The sequence below is a fragment of the Nomascus leucogenys genome, chromosome 15 (genome assembly GCF_006542625.1).
Source record: "Nomascus leucogenys isolate Asia chromosome 15, Asia_NLE_v1, whole genome shotgun sequence".
NCBI lineage: Eukaryota > Metazoa > Chordata > Mammalia > Primates > Hylobatidae > Nomascus > Nomascus leucogenys.
Genome location: NC_044395.1, coordinates 105,829,837 through 105,848,675, shown reverse-complemented (window position 1 = coordinate 105,848,675; position 18,839 = coordinate 105,829,837). Strand labels below are relative to the sequence as shown.

At 41.4% G+C, this 18,839-nt stretch overlaps 1 protein-coding gene across 13 annotated transcripts in view; it reads left to right on the top strand.

Moving 5' to 3' along the window:
* PHF21A (PHD finger protein 21A) overlaps window positions 1-18,839 on the top strand; it is a 195,699-nt gene that overhangs the window by 142,236 nt on the left and 34,624 nt on the right. For 8 of the 13 annotated variants that reach the window (XM_030794851.1, XM_030794848.1, XM_030794853.1 and 5 more), the window contains 4 exons: window positions 2,836-3,042; window positions 11,566-11,817; window positions 13,037-13,126; window positions 17,319-17,612. In XM_030794851.1, the coding sequence (XP_030650711.1) occupies window positions 2,836-3,042; window positions 11,566-11,817; window positions 13,037-13,126; window positions 17,319-17,612 (843 nt within the window). The remainder of the gene's footprint in view (window positions 1-2,835; window positions 3,043-11,565; window positions 11,818-13,036; window positions 13,127-17,318; window positions 17,613-18,839) is intronic. The other 5 variants (XM_030794854.1, XM_030794859.1, XM_030794855.1 and 2 more) reach the window with 3 other exon arrangements.

The window sequence follows — 18,839 nt, the reverse complement described above, 5'->3', positions numbered from 1 at the left end:
TTCCTCTGATTTGATCTGTTTTGGGTTTTTCGTTGTTTTTGTTTTGAAAGAGCTCTTAGGGTTCCTTTCTCTGGCTGCTGATGCTGCACGTTAGCTAGTTCGTTAATATGTTTGATGTCTGATGGGGAGGAGGACTGAAAGCAACTCTAAATAATTATTTAATTTTTAAATGTCTAAATGTTCTAGCAGTCACCAAGCAATGAAATTTACATGAGATTCTCAACATTATCTGCAGCACCACTGCTATTACTTCGCCTTCTCCTAAACTACAGCAGTTTAATTATTCTGCCTTTTATATTGGAGAAATAGAATTTTGAAGACTTGAAAGTTAATTTTTGTAAGCATTTGATATTTTATTAATTTGCATTTTTATTATTCTGCAGATAGTTTCTGCAAAGACTTTAAACTCTGCATCATTAAAAAAAAAAATATTTACTCAGAGAGGCAGTGCTAGCAGAATACAATGCATAGCAGAATTTTTTCCCCCCAAAATTGGCCTTTATGTGATATTTTAGTTGTCTGAAAAGAATCAATAATAAAAATATTTTTCTAAAAACCTCTCGGCCGAGCGTGGTGGCTTATGCCTATAATCCCAGCACTTTGGGAGGCCAAGGTGGGCAGATTGCATGAGCTCAGGAGTTTGAGACCAGCCTGGGCAACATGGTGAAACCCTATCTCTACAAAAAATAAAAAAATTAACTGGGCATGGTAGCACGCTCTTGTAGTCCCAGCTACTCAGTAGGTTGAGGTGAGAGGATCACTTGAGCCTGGGCCATGGAAGTGGCAATGAGCCAAGATTGTGCCACAGCACTCCAGCCTGGGTGACAGAGCCAGACCCTGTTTCAAAAAAACCAAAAAAAAACAAAAAACAAAAAAAAAGAGAGAAAAAATCAAAAAATAAACAAAAACAACTCTCAAGAAAACATTTTTTTTTTACTTAAAGGTTTTAGAAATTCATTTTATACATATTTTAATGTTCAAATATGTTAAACTAGTAATCCACAGATTTGGATTCTTTAGAGAATATGGGGGATGAAGTTGGTTAGAGCCATAAGCAGGCATTTGAGAATTAACCTGGCTCTTATGGTTTCATCTAACTATTTAAAGCTCTTCGTTCACTTCCTTTTCTTCATTCATAATCTATATTAGAAAATCACAATCTATTTTTATCAGAAATAGCACATCTCCACTAATGAACTGACTTGAAAGTGTATGAGATATGAGAGGAATGCTGCTTATACCTTCTTCTTCCCATTAGGGTAGGAGAGTCAGAGCCCAAATATGGCCCCAAATAGTTATTATATGCTTTATGAGCCATTTGTTGGTCTTTGGTCCCACCACTTTACACATCATGTAAAGAGAACAAGGACATTTACTCAGCAATATAGTTTTTTTTTTTTTTTTTTTTTTGAGCTAGAGTTTCACTCTGTCGCCCAGGCTGGAGTGCAGAGTACAACGGCATGATCTCGGCTCACTACAACCTCCACCTCCTAGGTTCAAGCAATTCTCCTGCCTCAGCCTGCTGAGTACCTGGGATTACAGGTGTGTGCCACCATGCTCAGCTAATTTTTGTATTTTTAGTGGAGATGGGGTTTCACCATGTTGGCCAGGCTGGTCTTGAACTCCTGACCTCAAGTGATCCACTCACCTTGGCCTCCTAAAGTGCTGGGATTACAGGCGTGAGCCACCGCGCCCGGCCAGCAATATAGTTCTAAGTGCAGAGTATAGTTGTGAACCAAATAAGCCCCTGCACTCATGGGGCTTACATGCTGTTGAAATGTATTATAATAATGAAGGTGTCCAGAAACACATTTCTCTTGGATTTGAGCAAGGCCTAGAAAGTTTGAAGAACTTTGACTTTAATTTTTCACTCCACGCGGTTAAATCCCTACTCTGCCTAAACAAACGTGTGTACCTCCACAGAACCTGTCCCAGCAAAGAAGTCCTGCTCATGAGTTACACATTTCAGTAATTTAGAATGTCTGTTGTTTATATGGCATATACTGGGATCAAGGTTTCTTTGTTTAACAATCTGTTTAATGTTTTCAGCTGGGACAGATACATGATGTTTGCTTAATAAAAATTACTATGGCTAGTATCTGTTATCATATGCAAAAAATAATAAGTTGGGCCCAGTGGTGTGTGCTTGTAGTTCCAGCTACTTGGGATGCTGAAGTGAGAAAATTGCTTGATGCCAGGAGTTCAAGGCTGTAGTGCATGCACTATGACTACACCTATGAATAGCTACTGTACTCCATCCTGGGCAGTATAGAGAGACACTGTCTCTAATAATAATAATAGTGACCAACAATGTGCCAATCGCAGTTCTGAGTACTTTCCATATAACAAGTCATTTGGTGCTCATAAGAACCTCAAGGGTACTGTTAACCACCTCATTTTAAAGAGCAAGACAGTGAGGCACAGGTAGGTTCATAAACTTACCCAACATCTTAGAGCTGTGAGTAGCAAAACTGAAATTGGAGTTGAAGTAGGATGGCTCCAGAGTCCTGCTTTTTACGGCTATGTTGTATACTGCCCTCAGCATGCTAAGTTAATAATAGGACATCTGAGCTCTGCTGTGTGATCTCCTTCAGATTTTTCATTTGTGTGCCTCAGTTGCCCTTTATATATAAAACATTTCTTACACCGTCAGTTTCATATTACCAATAATGTATATTAAATGCTTTAAGCTCTTCATATGTAGAACCTGTGTAAATTTAGATGTAATAAGTTTTAGATGAAGCTATTTATAGGAAAGATGTCAGAGCATATTTCTATGCAGCTGATAGAGCAGTATTCTAATGTATTTTATTTCTTTTTGTCTTCATTTGGTAGAAAAGAGTAGTTGAACAGCTACGGAAGAACCTGATAGTAAAGCAAGAACAACCGGACAAGTTCCAAATACAGCCATTGCCACAATCTGAAAACAAACTACAAACAGCACAGCAGCAACCACTACAGCAACTACAACAGCAGCAGCAGTACCACCACCACCACGCCCAGCAGTCAGCTGCAGCCTCTCCCAACCTGACTGCTTCACAGGTAAACGTGTGCATGGAACATTGCAGGCTGCAGATTGTAGACTGATTTCTTACTGGTCATATAGAACTGGGTCCTGTCTCAGACTATACTAAGCTCAGCTAGGACTAAACAAAAGTTATTTTGATTGCTTTTTTACAGTATAACCCAGATAAGTATCACTTTTGTAATCATTGGCAGAAGGAAATAACATTACTAAGAAGCAAAAATTAAATGGTTTCCCACCTGTCTGAAGAAGGGGAGAAAGGTAGTCAATAACAAAAATCAATTATCTGCTTTACAGCAGAATTAAAATCTTATTTTGAATTTTTGGAGGTATTTATTTATACTTGTTCTAAAAGTTCGTGACTTGACCTCTTCTGGAATTCTTAGCAACAAGGCATAGAGCTATTCCAGGATCAGTGCTCTTGGGACCAGATAGAAAGAAGCATTTGGAAGGATGCTATGGCTGGGCTCAGTAGCTCATGCCTGTAATCCCAGCACTTTGGGAGGCTGAGGTGGGCAGATCACTTGAGGTCAGTAGTTTGAGACCAGCCTGGCCAACGTGGTGAAACCTCATTTCTACTAAAAATACGAAAAAATTAGCCAGGCCTGGTAGCAGGCGCCTGTAATCCCAGCTACTCGGCAGGCTGAGGCAGGAGAATCACTTGAACCCAGGAGGTAGAGGCTGCAGTGGGCTGAGAACACACCACTGCACTCCAGCCTGGGCAACAGAGCAAAACTCCGTCTCAAAAAAAAAAAGAAGAGTGCTGTATTTGCACTATTCATAGAAACACTCATTTTTAAGCCCATATTTATGAGAAAATGAATTTGTTCTAATACACTGATGGGAATCTGAAATGAAAGCCACAGGTCAAAACTAAAGAAGTGGGAGCTTAATAAAATTCTAACTTGGTGTAGCTGTGCAAATGTTTTTACTGAAAAGGGCATTTAAACAAGCATACAGTTTAAGAATAGTGAGGCAATCAAGATACACAAAAAGGGCGTATTTGGAAATGATATTCCAAATGATACTTGGATCCTTGAAGGTCACAGATCCCTTTATGACTCTGTTGAAGGCTATAGATCCCTCTCTAGAAGAATATACATTCACACTTAATACACTCATTTTTGCACACTTCAAGGACTTTGGGATCCTCTGAAACCTAAGTGTGGATACCTCTTGCAACCAACAGCAGGTCTTTGCTGTGTCTTTATATAGAGAGAAAAAGAGTATAGTTCACTTGGCTGTTCACTGTTTATGGACACTGGACTGGTTCATGTGCAACGTTTTGCAAGTAAAGAATGAATTTTTTATAAGAACACTAAAGATGAGTTAACATTTAATAGAGGTTACTGTATACTGGCAGTCTCCTAAGTGTTTTTATAATGGACATACTCCTCACCCTAATCCTAAGAGGAAGTTATTATTATTACCATCTCTGTTTGTTTTTGTTTTTTTGTTGTTGTTTTTTTGAGACAGAGTCTCACTGTGTCACCCAGGCTGGAGTGCAGTGGCGCAGTCTCGGCTCACTGCAACCTCCGCCCTCTTGGGTTCAAACAATTCTTCTGCCTCAGCCTCCCAAGTAGCTGGGACTACAGGTGCATGCCACCATGCCCAGCTAATTTTTGTATTTTTGGTAGAGACAGGGTTTTACCATATTGGCCAGGCTGGTCTCGAACTCCTGACCCCGTGGTCTGCCCGCCTCAGCCTCCCAAAGTGCTGGGATTACAGGCATGAGCCACCGCAACCTGCCCACCATCTCTGTTTTTTAGAAGAGAAAACTAAGGCACAGAGAGGTTACATAATTTACCTAAGATCATGGAGGGTGGTATGTGGTGGAGCTAAGATTTGAACTTAGATGTTCTGGCTGAAAAATATGTCCATTCAACTACTCTTCTGTACTGCCATTCAATACAAAAAAAAAGAGAAAAAAAGAAAAAAGCAATGCCAATACTATATAAAACCAAAGAAGGAAAAAGAAAAATCCCTGTTGTAAATCAGATAGCTAGGACAGCCTACATACATTTTAACCCTAATCACGACCCCAAGGCTATTTGGAAATTAGGCATTCAAAACTGACTTTAAAAATCTCCTTACCAGCACTTGTATTAGTTCTGAACGAATGTTTAGAGGATAATTTTAAGTTTAAGTTTTAAACAGAATTGGGTTAGGTTGTTCTCTTTCCAAAGTGCAGGTTGATCAGAAAATGTTTACCTGAAAGGAGTGTGGTAGAATTCATCGTTTCCTGTTACATAGGAGTTTTCTGTCTTAACCCATGGAAACATCCTGTTCAAGTAACATTTTATGTTATAAAAATCAAAGGAGGCTAGGCACAGTGGCACACACCTGTAATCCCAACACTTTGGGAGGCCGAGGTGGTTGGATCACTTGAGGTCAGGAGTTTGAGACCAGCCTGGCCAACATGGCAAAACTCCATCTCTACTAAAAATACAAAAATTAGCCACGCGTGGTAACATATACCTGTAATCCCAGCTCCTCAGGAGGCTGAGGCATAAGAATCACTTGAACCCGGGCAACAGAGGTTCCAGTGAGCCGAGATCGTACCACTGCACTCCACGCTGGGCGACAGAGCAAGACTCTATCTCAAAAAAAAAAAAGAAAAAAATCAAAGGAAGCATTTCCAAAATATAATAGCTTTTCCTTTCCCTGGTAGTCTGTGTTGCTTTGGGATGGTGGATGGTAAGAGGCCCAGGGCTACCTCCAAAACAGTGTTGCACAGCACCTCTCCATCCGGTAGCCCACCTGATATGTTTAATTGATTTGGCCAACCTTTTTTAAATATTGTTTTATTTAATGCAAATGTTTAATGTTAAAAACCAAAAAGATCCTCCGAGTTTTTGGTTTTTGAGTTTACAGGTAAACTACAAATCTGGTTTTTGGTTTTTGTTTGTTTGTTTTTGAGACAGGATCTGGCTCTTTCACCCAGGCTGGAGTGCAGTGGCACAATCTCAGCTCACTGAAACCCCCGCCCCAAGCCATCCTCCCACCTCAGCCTCCGGGGTAGCTGGGACTACAGGCACAGGCCACCATGCCCAGCTAATTTTTGTATTTTTTTGTAGAAACAGGGTTTCACCATGTTTGCCAGGCTGGTCTCAAACTCCCGAGCTCAAGTGATCCACCCACCTCGGTCTCCCACAGTATTGGGATTACAGACATGAGCCGCTGCGCTTGGCACTACTAACCTATTTATCGGTACTACCAATCTATGTGGTAGATTCTGGTGTACAAAGAGCAATGGTCCCTGCCAAAAGTCTGGTATATCATTATTAATAATTTTTATTCATTCTGTAAATATTTGTGGAGTTCCTACTGTGTGCTAGCACTGTTCTAGGTAATGTGGAGACTAAATTCACAAATCAGAGAGTTTCTATTTTCCAGAATTTAAAAAATTTAAGATGTAGAGAAATTTTGAGGACAGAGTAATTTTGACTAGAGGGATCAGAAAGTACTTGTCAAGGAGGGTTGCATCTGAGCAGGGCCCTGTCAGATGAATGGGATTTCAGTGATAGAGCATAGGGGAAAGAGCTTCACAGGTATAGAGAGAGGTATGAACAAAATGATGGAGTCAAAAAAGTAAATGCATGCCCTGGGAATCGTAAGTAGGCTGGTGTGGTTGGAGTGTGTAATCCACGAAACGATGGAGAGGAGATAAGGCCAAGCCCTCCAAAGCATGCCAAAACTTCTGGGTTTTTTAACAGTCATAGGGAAGTCTAAAGGTTCGTGAGGGCAAGGACAAATGGGAGGTTATATATGGCATATATTAAATACACAACTTCAGAAAGAATTAAATATTAAGTAGCAATCAGGGGCCAGGAGGAGATGCTAAGAGGAGAAAGCTTTTTATTCTAAGTCGGGTGATTGGCATATACCAAGGCATAGAGGAAGCAATGAGGAATTCTTTTTGGGAGAGGGAATGGGAACAGTTTGCTTTACTTAGTTAACGTCAACTCATGCTTATATGTATATTTTAAAAGTTTTCCAATCTACAGAAAAAGTGAAAGAATAGAACAGTTAAATACAGTTATACTCTCCAACCTATATTCACAGCCCTCTAATTTTTAATGGCATAATGCAAATGTAAAGAAGAAAGCCGTCGGCCGGGCGCGGTGGCTCACGCTTGTAATCCCAGCACTTTGGGAGGCCGAGGTGGGCGGATCACGAGGTCAGGAGATCGAGACCACGGTGAAACCCCGTCTCTACTAAAAAATACAAAAAAAAATTAGCTGGGTGTGGTGGCAGGCGCCTGTAGTCCCAGCTACTCGGAGAGGCTGAGGCAGGAGAATGGCGTGAACCCGGGAGGCGGAGCTTGCAGTGAGCCGAGATTGTGCCACTGCACTCCAGCCTGGGTGACAGAGCAAGACTCCGTCTCAAAAAAAAAAAAAAAAAAAAAGAAGAAAGCCGTTAATAAAACCAAATGGAAAACAAACCTTTGGAGACAAAAAAGGGAAAAGGGTTCTATTTGTGGTTGTTTTGAGTATACAACATGACTGCATTCAAAATTAAACCAGCAAAATAATATAAAATAGATGTGGAGGTTACTTAGATCCCATAGTAATAATCCCTTAAATTCTAATTTGTATATTGGAGTTCATGTGTTTTATTTTATTTTTTTTCTTTGAGGCAGGGTCTCACTGTATCACCTAGGCTGGAGTGCAATAGTGCAATTATGGCTCACCTCAGCCTTGACCTCCCAGGCTTAGGTGATCCTTCCACCTCAGCCTCTCAAGTAGTTGGGACTACAGGTGTGTCACCATGCCCAACTAACTTTTATATTTTTTGTGGAGGCCGGGTTTCACTGTGTTGCCAAGGCTGGTCTCAAACTCCTAGGCTTCAGTGATCCGCCCACCTTAGCCTCCCAAAGTGCTGGGATTATAGGCACGACCCACTGTGTCCAGCCTGAGTCCATCTGTTTTAAATCAATACTTCATATTTGGCAGGCAAACAACAATAACTTAGCAAATAAATAAATAAATAAAAAGGATTTTGCTATTGGCAGTATTTGCCATGCCATGTATTTCTGCATTAACGTCTAGCTCATGCAATTTGGGTTTTGTCAAAATAAAGGACCCCTTCATGAAACTGTGGAGAAATAGCTACCTTCTCTTAAAGATGATCATACTTAGACACTGTTAACTAGCTAAAAACAAATCACAGCTTTCATATAAATAAATCTCTTGGTTGGGTGTAGTGGCTCACGCCTGTAATCCCAACACTTTGGGAGGCCGATGTGAGAGGATTACGTGAGGGCAGGAGTTCTAGAGCAGCCCGGGCAACATAGCAAGATCACGTCTCTACTAAAAATAAAAAAAATTAGCCAGGTGTGGTAGCACCTGCCTTTAGTCCAAGGTACTCAGGAGACTGAGGTGGGAGGATTACTTGAGCCCAGGAGGTCAAGGCTGCAGTGAGCTGTGATTGCGCCACTGCACTCTAGCCTGGGTGACAGAGTGAGACCCTGTCTCAAAAACAAATAAACAACAACAATAAGAAGAATTTGTTGTTGGACACCTTTCTTCTCTATGTCTCTTCTTCCTCCTTGCAGAACAGTTCAGACATTTTCATTAGACTTGGATTTCAAAGTTCTAAATTCCTTTTGTCATCTAAACCCAGGAGTTTGGTTTGTGTTCCCTAATACTTGGGAAAGAAGCACCACCAGACTAGGGGTAAAGATCTAAGCACTACCTGGGTCTTGGTGTCAATAAATAGTAAATATATTCTTCAAAAAGTTTTCACTGAAGCTTACAGTACTAGGTCTTGTGCCTGTGTACTAGACAAACAGGTATGTAGATGCTAGAAATCATGTAGTGAAATCAGCCATAACCATAGTTGTCAAATAAAAGAAAACGTCTAACCTAAGATGTGAACAAACTTGTTAGGTTTCAGTGTTTTTAAAGTGTTGGATTAATGGTAAGTGTATAATTCAGGTGAGTTTGAGGCTTTAGTCAGTATTTTGTAGAATCATCAGTTTAGAGTTATTCAAAATATTGAAGATTTACTTAAACAAAAGTACATTGACTTCTCTTAAAGCAGTAACAACATGCGTGTCTTTAAAATCCATGTCAGTGAGTTCTGACTAGAGCTTTACTCCCACAATCCACGGTAGCACTGGATTGAATGCCATCTGGTGTGACTGGATCACCACTTCAGAAGTTCTTTAAATCGACATGTTTTAAATGGAAAACAAGGGCTAATACACTGTGGTAAAAACGCTTACTGCAAATTGCTGATAATGCAGTCAGTCCTTGCTGTTATTCCATTTCTAATAATAAATAGCATTTGGCTTTTATTTGGTTTTCATCACTGATCGAAGATAGATGGTGATCCACTGCACCTCAAAATAAATATCAGTGTTCCTCCTGATTTCACATTTCACATTTAAGGAGGCAATGGCAAAGAGAATAAGCCACTTAGCGAAGAGGAAACAAAGATTTGGATGGTGATCTTAAAAGATTAGATAATATGTGTATATGTGCATAAGGCAGAAAAATAGAGATAAGTAATTCCCCAGAAGCAAACAACTTAATACCCCAAAGTAGGAAAGCATAGACACTGAAATAGAAATTCATAAGGGAAGTTGTCCAGATGTGTTTCTGAGAGAATGGAGGTACTTGTCACTGGTCTTGCACAGTGATAGAACTTTCTGTGGTGTTGGAAATGCTGTCTATCTCCACTGTTCAGTTCGGTCACCACTAACCACATGTGACTTTTGACATTTGAAATGTTGCTAGTGCAACTGAGGAGCTGATGTTTTAATTTTGTTTTTGTTTTAATTAATTAAATTTAATTAATTTAGTTTTTATTTTTATTTATTTATTTTTTTGAGACGAAGTCTCACTCTTGTCGCCCAGGCTGCAGTGCAATGGTGCGATCTCGACTCACTGCAGCCTCTGCCTCACGAGTTCAAGTGATTCCCCTGCCTCAGCCTCCCGAGTAGCTGGGATTACAGGCGCCTGCCACCACACCTGGCTAATTTTTTTTTTTTCTTTTCGAGACGGAGACTCACTCTCTCACCTGGCTGAGTGCAGTGGCACGATCTCTGCTCACTGCAACCTCCGCCTCCCGGATTCAAGCAATTCTCTTGCCTCAGCCTCCCGAGTAGCTGGGATTACAGGTGCCTGCCACCAGGCCTGGCTGATTTTTGTATTTTTAGTAGAGATGGGGTTTCGCTATGTTGGCCAGTCTGGTCTCAAACTCCTGACCTCAGGCGATCCGCCCGCATCGGCCTCCCAAAGTGCTGGGATTACAGGCATGAGCCACCGCACCTGGTCTACTTTTTATATTCTTAGTAGAGATGGGGTTTCGCCATGTTGACCAGGCTGGTCTCGAACTCCTGACCTCAGGTGATCCACCCGCCTCGGTTTCCCAAAGTGCTGGGATTACATGTGTGAGCCACTGCGCCTGGCCAATTAATTTCCTTTTAAATAGCAACTTGTGGCTATTGGCTGCCAAATCAGACAGTGCAAATATACAGTAAAGGTGAAGTAGTATCAAAATCAGAATCAATGAGTTTGACCAGATAAATTTTCATGTTCCTGAAATGTCGATCTATCTCCAGATGGATGTTTAGGCCATGTAATGAGTTTGTTTATATTTTTTGGTTTGTTTTGTAACTGATTCCTTTAATTATTCTAGTAAAAAGTCTAGAAAAGTACAGCTTCAATGCTGCAGTAGCACTGAAGGAGCATCAGTCAAGCCCTCTCACCTCAGTTCAGCTTCTGATCTCTCAGGCTTTTAAAACTCAGATGTTTGTTTTCACCTTGTCATGTTTCATTGCATCTTTGATCACTTTTGCAGCAGTTCTCCAGAGAAAAGATTATAGGTAGTAACTCATAATATCCCTTTGGTATCAAGAACTGGTATTTACCATATACTCGTTGGCTAATATGTTTCATTATCTGGAGCTTGGGACTCATTGCCTCCAGGGTAACTGCCTCAGAGGCGACATGCTAATCCTTATGTGAGTTTCCCTTCCTTCTCTCCAGGGTGACACCATAAAAAAGAAAGAAAGAAAGAAAAAGACACTGTCCTTTTACCCCAGCCTTTGTGTCTCAGGAAGCAGATATCCAGAATTATATGGTGGCTTTCTTCATATTGGTGAGGTTGTAGCAGTTAGGATAGAGATGATATGTACCTCATTGATTTGCAACTAGTACAAAGTTTAAATTAATTGACAGCAAGCAAAAAATTAGAAAAACTAAAAGAAATAAGTATACTCACATTCTGTATCTGTACACCTACCCCATTTGTTGTTGAAAACCCTGTGCCTGAATTAGTCTGCAGTTATTACTATGAACTTACCCATTTACAAGTGACACCAATATGAGAACTCTTGAAAACTAGAGATTGCCTTTCTCTGTAGTGAGGAGTGTGCTGTATGTACACAAAAGAAATGTCGTTCTACAGAGAAACTTGATTATGAGAATTATTGTTTTGTTTTCTTCCAAGGTTTAGCAGCATATTGTTTAGTGGGATTTAGTTTATTATTTAGATTTAGTGTCCTAATATCTGTTTTCCCTGTCTCCTAGAAGACTGTAACTACAGCTTCTATGATTACCACAAAGACACTACCTCTCGTCTTGAAAGCAGCAACTGCGACCATGCCTGCCTCTGTGGTGGGCCAGAGACCTACCATTGCTATGGTGACCGCCATCAACAGTCAGAAGGCTGTGCTCAGCACTGATGTGCAGAACACACCAGTCAACCTCCAGACGTCTAGTAAGGTCACTGGGCCTGGGGCAGAGGCTGTCCAAATTGTGGCAAAAAACACAGTCACTCTGGTAAGCCAGCAGCTGCTCCTCGTGTGTGATCACATGAGAAGGTTAGGCTATGCATTTGTATAGTATATCCCTTCTCGGCTCCTGCTGGACTTCTCAGTTTCCATCATTCTTCTAGCATACCAAATTCCCCTTTGGGGCCGACAAGGGAATATGGCATTTCTGCTGTCTGCTCAAATCACTACAGAAGCGTCCTGACACCAAGGACCAAATTCAGTGCATTAGCTGAGGTCCAAGTATGACTTGATTTTAGGGGAAAGGTCTCCTTCACAGAGGCATACACACTGTTTCATTTATCTCTCCCTCTCCCTTCCCTCTCTCTACAGTGTTTTCCTGTGAAACTTGAGTGCTTAAACTCTCTTGTGCTGTATTACTGCCTTGGTGAAAACTCCCTGATAATTCTTTTAGTTTTAATATCTCTTTAAATCGATTGTACCCAGAAAGTACTGGAGTTAGTTGAGGCACTTTAAAAATATTCAAGAAACTCACAAATTAACCGTGTCAGTGCCCAAGTTTTGTTCAGGAAAAAAAAAAAAAAAATCCCTTTAAGGAGGAAGTACTTGAACAAGAATTTTCATGAGAGTTCTAGGATCAAGCCATTTAGAAAACTGATATTCTCAGAAGCTTGGGAGAAATATATCTAAATTTTGATGTAAAATTCCCTTAAAATGGCACCTAAGAGCTCTTGGTGGCTTTTGAATAATACCAGTGGTGAGTGAAACTAGATAGAGAGCAATAAAATGAAGCTTCACCACTTACCCAGGAATCCTTAGAGAAGCAACCAGGTCACTCAACCAAATACTGAGAGTTAGAAAATTTTCTATAGGAATAAAGCCCTTCACTATAAGCTTATATCAGGAAAAAGCCTACTTGGCTAAGCAGCAAGTTTGATTTTACTTTGGATCCAGTCTTGACTTTTAAAATATGTTAATGCAAAAGTTCTTGAGTGTCAAAGAGAATTGTCTAAGATTTACTGAGCCTGCTATGTTCTCCATTAGGTGTAGGAGGAAACAGAAGCGTGGTTGGTTCATTTTATAGGGTAAAGCACGCAGGTGGGAGAGTTAAAAAGTTTCCTAATGCAGTGTTAATTCAGATGATTAACTTACGATGAAAGCTTGTAGAAAATATTGTCTGATCCAAAGAATAGTGATGCTAAAAATACTAGCTTTGATACTGAAGAGTAATTGTTCTCTCTGGTTTATTTATCTTCCTCATTTTTTAGCAGGTTCAGGCAACACCTCCTCAGCCCATCAAAGTACCACAGTTTATCCCCCCTCCTAGACTCACTCCACGTCCAAACTTTCTTCCACAGGTGAGTAAACCAATGACAAGCTCAATGATAGGTTAGATGGGACAAAAATCCTCATGGGCTCTTTCTAAGTAGCCTGTAATGGGGCTTGTCAGCCCAGCTGTCTATCCCGCTTAGCTAAACATTCTGACTGTTGATTTCTGTACCATGAAGAAGCTTATTTTGTCATCATGGTTTATTAGCAATGACCAAAGGCAGTAACAGGGGGTAGTAAAGGAAAGGGACATTTTCTAAATTTAAAATAATTAAAACCATTATAAACCTTAAACTTACTAGAAGAATTTAGCCAAAGTCTGCCTGGCAGTGGGGAAAGAATGCAATTAACACTTCTTATTTCTTTCCTACATGCCAGAAAGAGTAGAGAAGGAAACAACAGCCAAACCAACTAGTAGAAACCATTCTTCAGTTCTACCCTGGAAAGTGATGGTTTTGATCATCATGCTTAAAGGCAAAGCCTTGCTTCTAAAGGCTTAGGCTAGGGGTCTGTACAGAGGACTTTCTCCCTAGGCCCCGAGCAGCTCTGCATGACCATATTCTCCTGAGAGTGTTCTTCCAGCAATTAGGCTAACTTTCACCATTCCCAATGCAAAATGTCAGGATTTCCCCATTCTGGACCTTGAGGAGTGTTGACTTCCTTGGTAGAAAGGCTGAGAGTTCCTATCTGAGGCCCTAGTTTTCAGACAAATGGAGAAGAAGGAGTTTTGTGGTCAGTAGTGTAAATGATTTCCAAATAGCCTGTGGGGAGAGGATGGGCAGTGCTAATATGAGATAAGATGATTTCACTTGTTTATCAGATAAATCCTTAATAAATACCTCAGAGGGTAGTCTGAGAGCACATGGGAGGGATACCTGCCTTTTTTTTTTTTTTTTTTTTTTTGCAATGGAGTCTCACTCCCATCGCACAGGCTGGAGTGCAGTGGCACAATCTAGGCTCACTGCAACCTCCACCTCCTGGGTTCAAGTGATTCTCCTTCCTCAGCCTTCCAAGTAGTTGGGGATTACATGCATGCACCACCACGCCCAGCTAATTTTTGTATTTTTAGTAGAGACGGGGTTTTGTCATGTTGGTCAGACCTGTCTCAAACTCCTGACCTCAGGTGATCCACCTGCCTCGGCCTCCCAAAGTGCTGGGATTACAGGCCTGAGCCACTGCGCCCGGCCTACCTGCCTATTTTTAAGAGTATTAGAGAAGGTTCCTTCAAGCTTTCTTTGATGAGTTGACATTCAGTGTGACCTAAAATCCTAGCTGAGTTAGCCTGATAAAACTTTGAAAGAAGAATAAAAATGTCCCAGGCAGAGGACAGAACATGTATGTAGTTCCAGGGTGGAGAAATGCATTAAGTTTAAAGAACCAAAGGAGGTTTGCTGTGGCTGAGCACAGAGGGCCAGGTGGCTCATGCAGGCTAGAGTGAGTTAGAGTTGAGGTTGGAGAACTCCACTAGGGCCAGAGCTGGTGGAGCCTCGTAGGCTATGCAAGAACCTGGGCCTTATCCTAGGAGCAGCAGGCATTCGTTAAAGCATTTTCAAGCAAGCACTTGATGTGGTCAGATTTAGGTTTTAGAAAGTTCCTTCTTGCCTCTGTGCAGAGAATAAATTGGGGACGGTCAAGACTGTGGGCAGGAAGAACAGTTAAGACATTGTCAGTAATGGTAATAGCCAATGTTTAGAGAATCTTGCTACATATTAGGTACTATGCTAGGCACTTTACGTGGAGTATCCATTTTAATTGTTACAGCAACCCTATGCAAATAGGTATTACTCTTTTTAGGGTAAGGAATCTAAGGTTTAGTCCATGTTTTTCAAACAGTGGATCATGGCCCACTTGTTGTGAAAGCAATTTAGTGGATTGTAACCAAAGTGTTTAAATAAAATGAATAGAATAGAATAGAATAGAATGTGAACTATTAAGAGTACATAGCACATACTGTCTTCTCTATTTCAGAAAGTTTTTGTTTTTAGAGGTACATGTCTATAGGTGCATGCTGATTACAGAGTAAAATATATTTCTTACTGTTAGTCAGTAGCACCCACCATAGGGTTGTTTTAAGTTCAGTCAGACATTCATACCGACAAGACTTTCATGGACCACACTTGGCACCAGTCTACTTGGAATGATACAGGACAGAAACCACAGCTTGTGAGCAAGATAGCATCAGACATTTGTCTTCAGTGAGTCCATACAGCAGTCTCTACAGCTGTCCAAGGATAGCTCAGGTGTAAGGAAATAAGCTCCTTATCTAAGACAGTGGGAAAGCCACCTTGGCATAGAAGCCTTATGCCCACAGGAGCCAATGTATTTTATAAAAACTACATAGGCATGGCTTCAAGGTCCCCACAATGGATGTGCCCAAGTTATGAGAGTCACCCCACTTAGGGAAGCCCAAATCATGGGGTCCCCTCAAGCCCATCCAGATTTGATTTAGCAGTAAGGGATTTTTTTTTTTTAAGACAGGGCCTCACTCTATCACGCAGGCTGGAGTGCAGTGGCGCTATCTCAGCTCACTGCAACCTCCACGTCCCAGGTTCAAGCAGTCCTTATGTAGCCTCTCAAGTAGCTGGGATTACAAGTGTGTGCCACCATACCTGGCTAATTTTTGTATTTTTAGTAGAGACGGGGTTTCACCATGTTGGCCAGGCTGGTCTCAAACTCCTGGCCTCAAGTGGTCCACCAGCCTCAGCCTCCCGAAGTGTTGGGATTACAGGTATGAGCCACTGTGCCCGGCTAGTAAAGGGTCATTTTTATCATAAGCACTGTTGCCTGGTAATATAGTTGACATTCTTATTTCCAGGAGAGCAGAGCTAAAGAGTTAATTGAAGGTCAAGCTTCATGCATAAGGGGAAAGCGTTTTGCCCACAGGGTCACAGTTTTAAAAGTTTGAAAAATACTGGCTTATGGCTAGGTGCAGTGGCTCACACCTGTAATCCCAGCACACTGGGAGGCCAAGGCGGGTGGATCCTGAGGTCAGAAGATTGATACCGTCCTGGCCAACGTGATGAAACTGCCTCTACTAAAAATACAAAATTAGCTGGGCGTGGTGGCATGTGCCTGTAGCCCCAGCTACTCGGGAGGCTGGGGCAGGAGAATCACTTGAACCTGGGAGGCGGAGGCTGCTGTGAGCCGAGATCGCGCCACTGCACTCCAGCCTGGCAACAGAGCAAGACTCCATCTCAAACAACAACAACAACAAAAACAAACAAACAAAAAAACCTGGCTATTAAAAATCAAGTATGTTACCTCAGGTTACACGGCCAGTGAGTGGTAGAACCAGGATTTGAACCCAAGCAAGGCTGACCTCATGTTTTTAACTGTAACTTTTTTTCACCATTTTTAGTGAGCCAAACATAAGCTAGGATAGTAGATAGTGGAGTGAGGATAGAAGTAGACAGATTTGAGAAGTATTCAGAGAGTAGAGGGTGGGGTAGGAATCATCCATAGTGATTCCAAAATTTGTCAAGAAAAGGGCACTTACTGAGGCAATTATAGGAGGAAGAGAAGATTGGAAGAAGAAATTAATGAGTCTTAGACATGTTGATTTTGAACTTTTTAGATATTCAAGTTGAATATAACTGAAGTTCAGGAAGTGTCTCAGGTTCTGAGGTAAAAGTGTGAAAGTCCTCAGTACATAGATGGTAATTGAAGCCATGAGATGGGCAAAAGCTCTTAAGAATAATGAGAACATTGGGAAGAAAAGGGGTGCCAGGGAAAAAAATCCTAAGAAATACATTTAGGATGAGGCAGAGGAAGAGTAAGCCCGCAAAGGAGACTAAGAGGAGGAGTGGCCAAGAACAGGGAGTTAGAGGGCCAGAAATGGGGGTGCACTGAAGCTGTGGATATGAAGAAATTTCAAATGTGAGTTAAGGCTATTGGCAACATTATGACTATACTGTGCACAAGTTCTGGGTGGGACCAGTCTCTGGATTAGGCCTTTGACCTCAGCTGGAAGAGGTGGCATGGTGTAGAAGAGGGAGCTCAGGATTTAGAATCAAAAGCTATGTTCTAGGGTGAGGTTTGGACCTCAAGAGCTGATGAGTCTTGTATAAGATTATATGCCCTGAGGTCTATAGAATTAATATACCAAAATGAACATTAATAAGTGTATTAAATACCATTTCGTACATAGAGTGTGGAAGATTTGCTTTTATAGGACTTGAGCAGCTTAAGTAATACAATAATTATTCTCTCTTTCCCCTATAGGTTCGACCCAAGCCTGTGGCCCAGAATAACATTCCTATTGCCCCAGCACCACCTCCCATGCTCGCAGCTCCTCAGCTTATCCAGAGGCCCGTCATGCTGACCAAGTTCACCCCCACAACCCTTCCCACATCCCAGAATTCCATCCACCCCGTCCGCGTCGTCAATGGGCAGACTGCAACCATAGCCAAAACGTTCCCCATGGCCCAGCTCACCAGCATTGTGATAGCTACTCCAGGGACCAGACTCGCTGGACCTCAAACTGTACAGCTTAGCAAGCCAAGCCTTGAAAAACAGGTACAGGCAGAGTATGTACCTGCTCTGGGCTGTAGCCTTGCCATTGAGGCATATGGCTGCTGGGCTTTCTCTAAATACATTTTCTCAAGGGCTCTTCATCTCACCACCATTGTCAGTAAGCTGTCGCTTATGTGCGATAATTCATCCACGTGCAGAAGGGTCCTTCTTACTGAAGAAAATTGGTTTGCTTTTCCCACCATCCCCTCGTAGATGGGCTGGGATTCCTGTGTGAGTGAGCTCCCCCTGGTGGTTCTGATGTGGAAATTCGCAGACAGGCTGTGCTGCCCTCCGTCAGTAAGCACAGATGAGGTAGTAAACAGAAAACGCCATGTTAGTTTCGGCCCAGTAAGAATCCAGGTGAAGATAGGACTGAAAGTCAGGAAGAATAAACAAAACAGGGAAAGGGATTTCATTTAAAAGACTTTTCTTTGATTGCTACAGATAATGGGGAGCCAAACAAAAAAAAATTAAAATTTCCAAAAAGCATTCTTTTAACTTTAGAGGATGCAGATATTTTAGCTCAAATATTGAAACATTTCATTTGTATTTCCTGAAGTCAGATTTTATCTTAAAAAACGAGGCTAGAGACATACAAGTAACCTGCAAAAATACATGAAGGTTCTGTAGCAGAAAGACCTCTGAAAACAACAAGAAGGATTTATAGGCAGTCACCGTATCCTATTTGAAAAACGACTAATGATGAGAAAGAAGAATTTGGCAAAGAAAAGCATTCTCTCTCAAGAAAGTTGCTTTAAAAAGTCATCGACCTATTTCTAATTGTTCAGTCTTGACTTCTCATTTATCTGAAAATAGTCTGTGGTGATCCTGAATCTTCTGCTTCTGGATGGACCATGATTCAGAGAGGCTGTTCAGATGCTGCCTGCTGCCTTAGTCTTCTTGAGCAGAGGAACCTATGCATAGGGTACTAGGCCTTAAACCCAGGCAGCTCACAAATGCGGCAGACCTTGCACTCAAGAAGCTAGGTATCAAACTGTGCTTAGGAAACACAAGAACACATCTCAATTCATGGGGAACCTATTCAAACCCCAGGAAGTGCTTTGAGAAACATTCAGAAATAAATTATTATTATTATTATTAGTAGTAGTAGTAGTAGTAGTAGTAGTAGTAGTATTTTGAGATGGAGTTTCACTCTTGTTGCCCAGACTGGAGTGCAATGGCACAACCTCAGCTCACCGCAACCTCCGCCTCCCAAGTTCAAGCGATTCT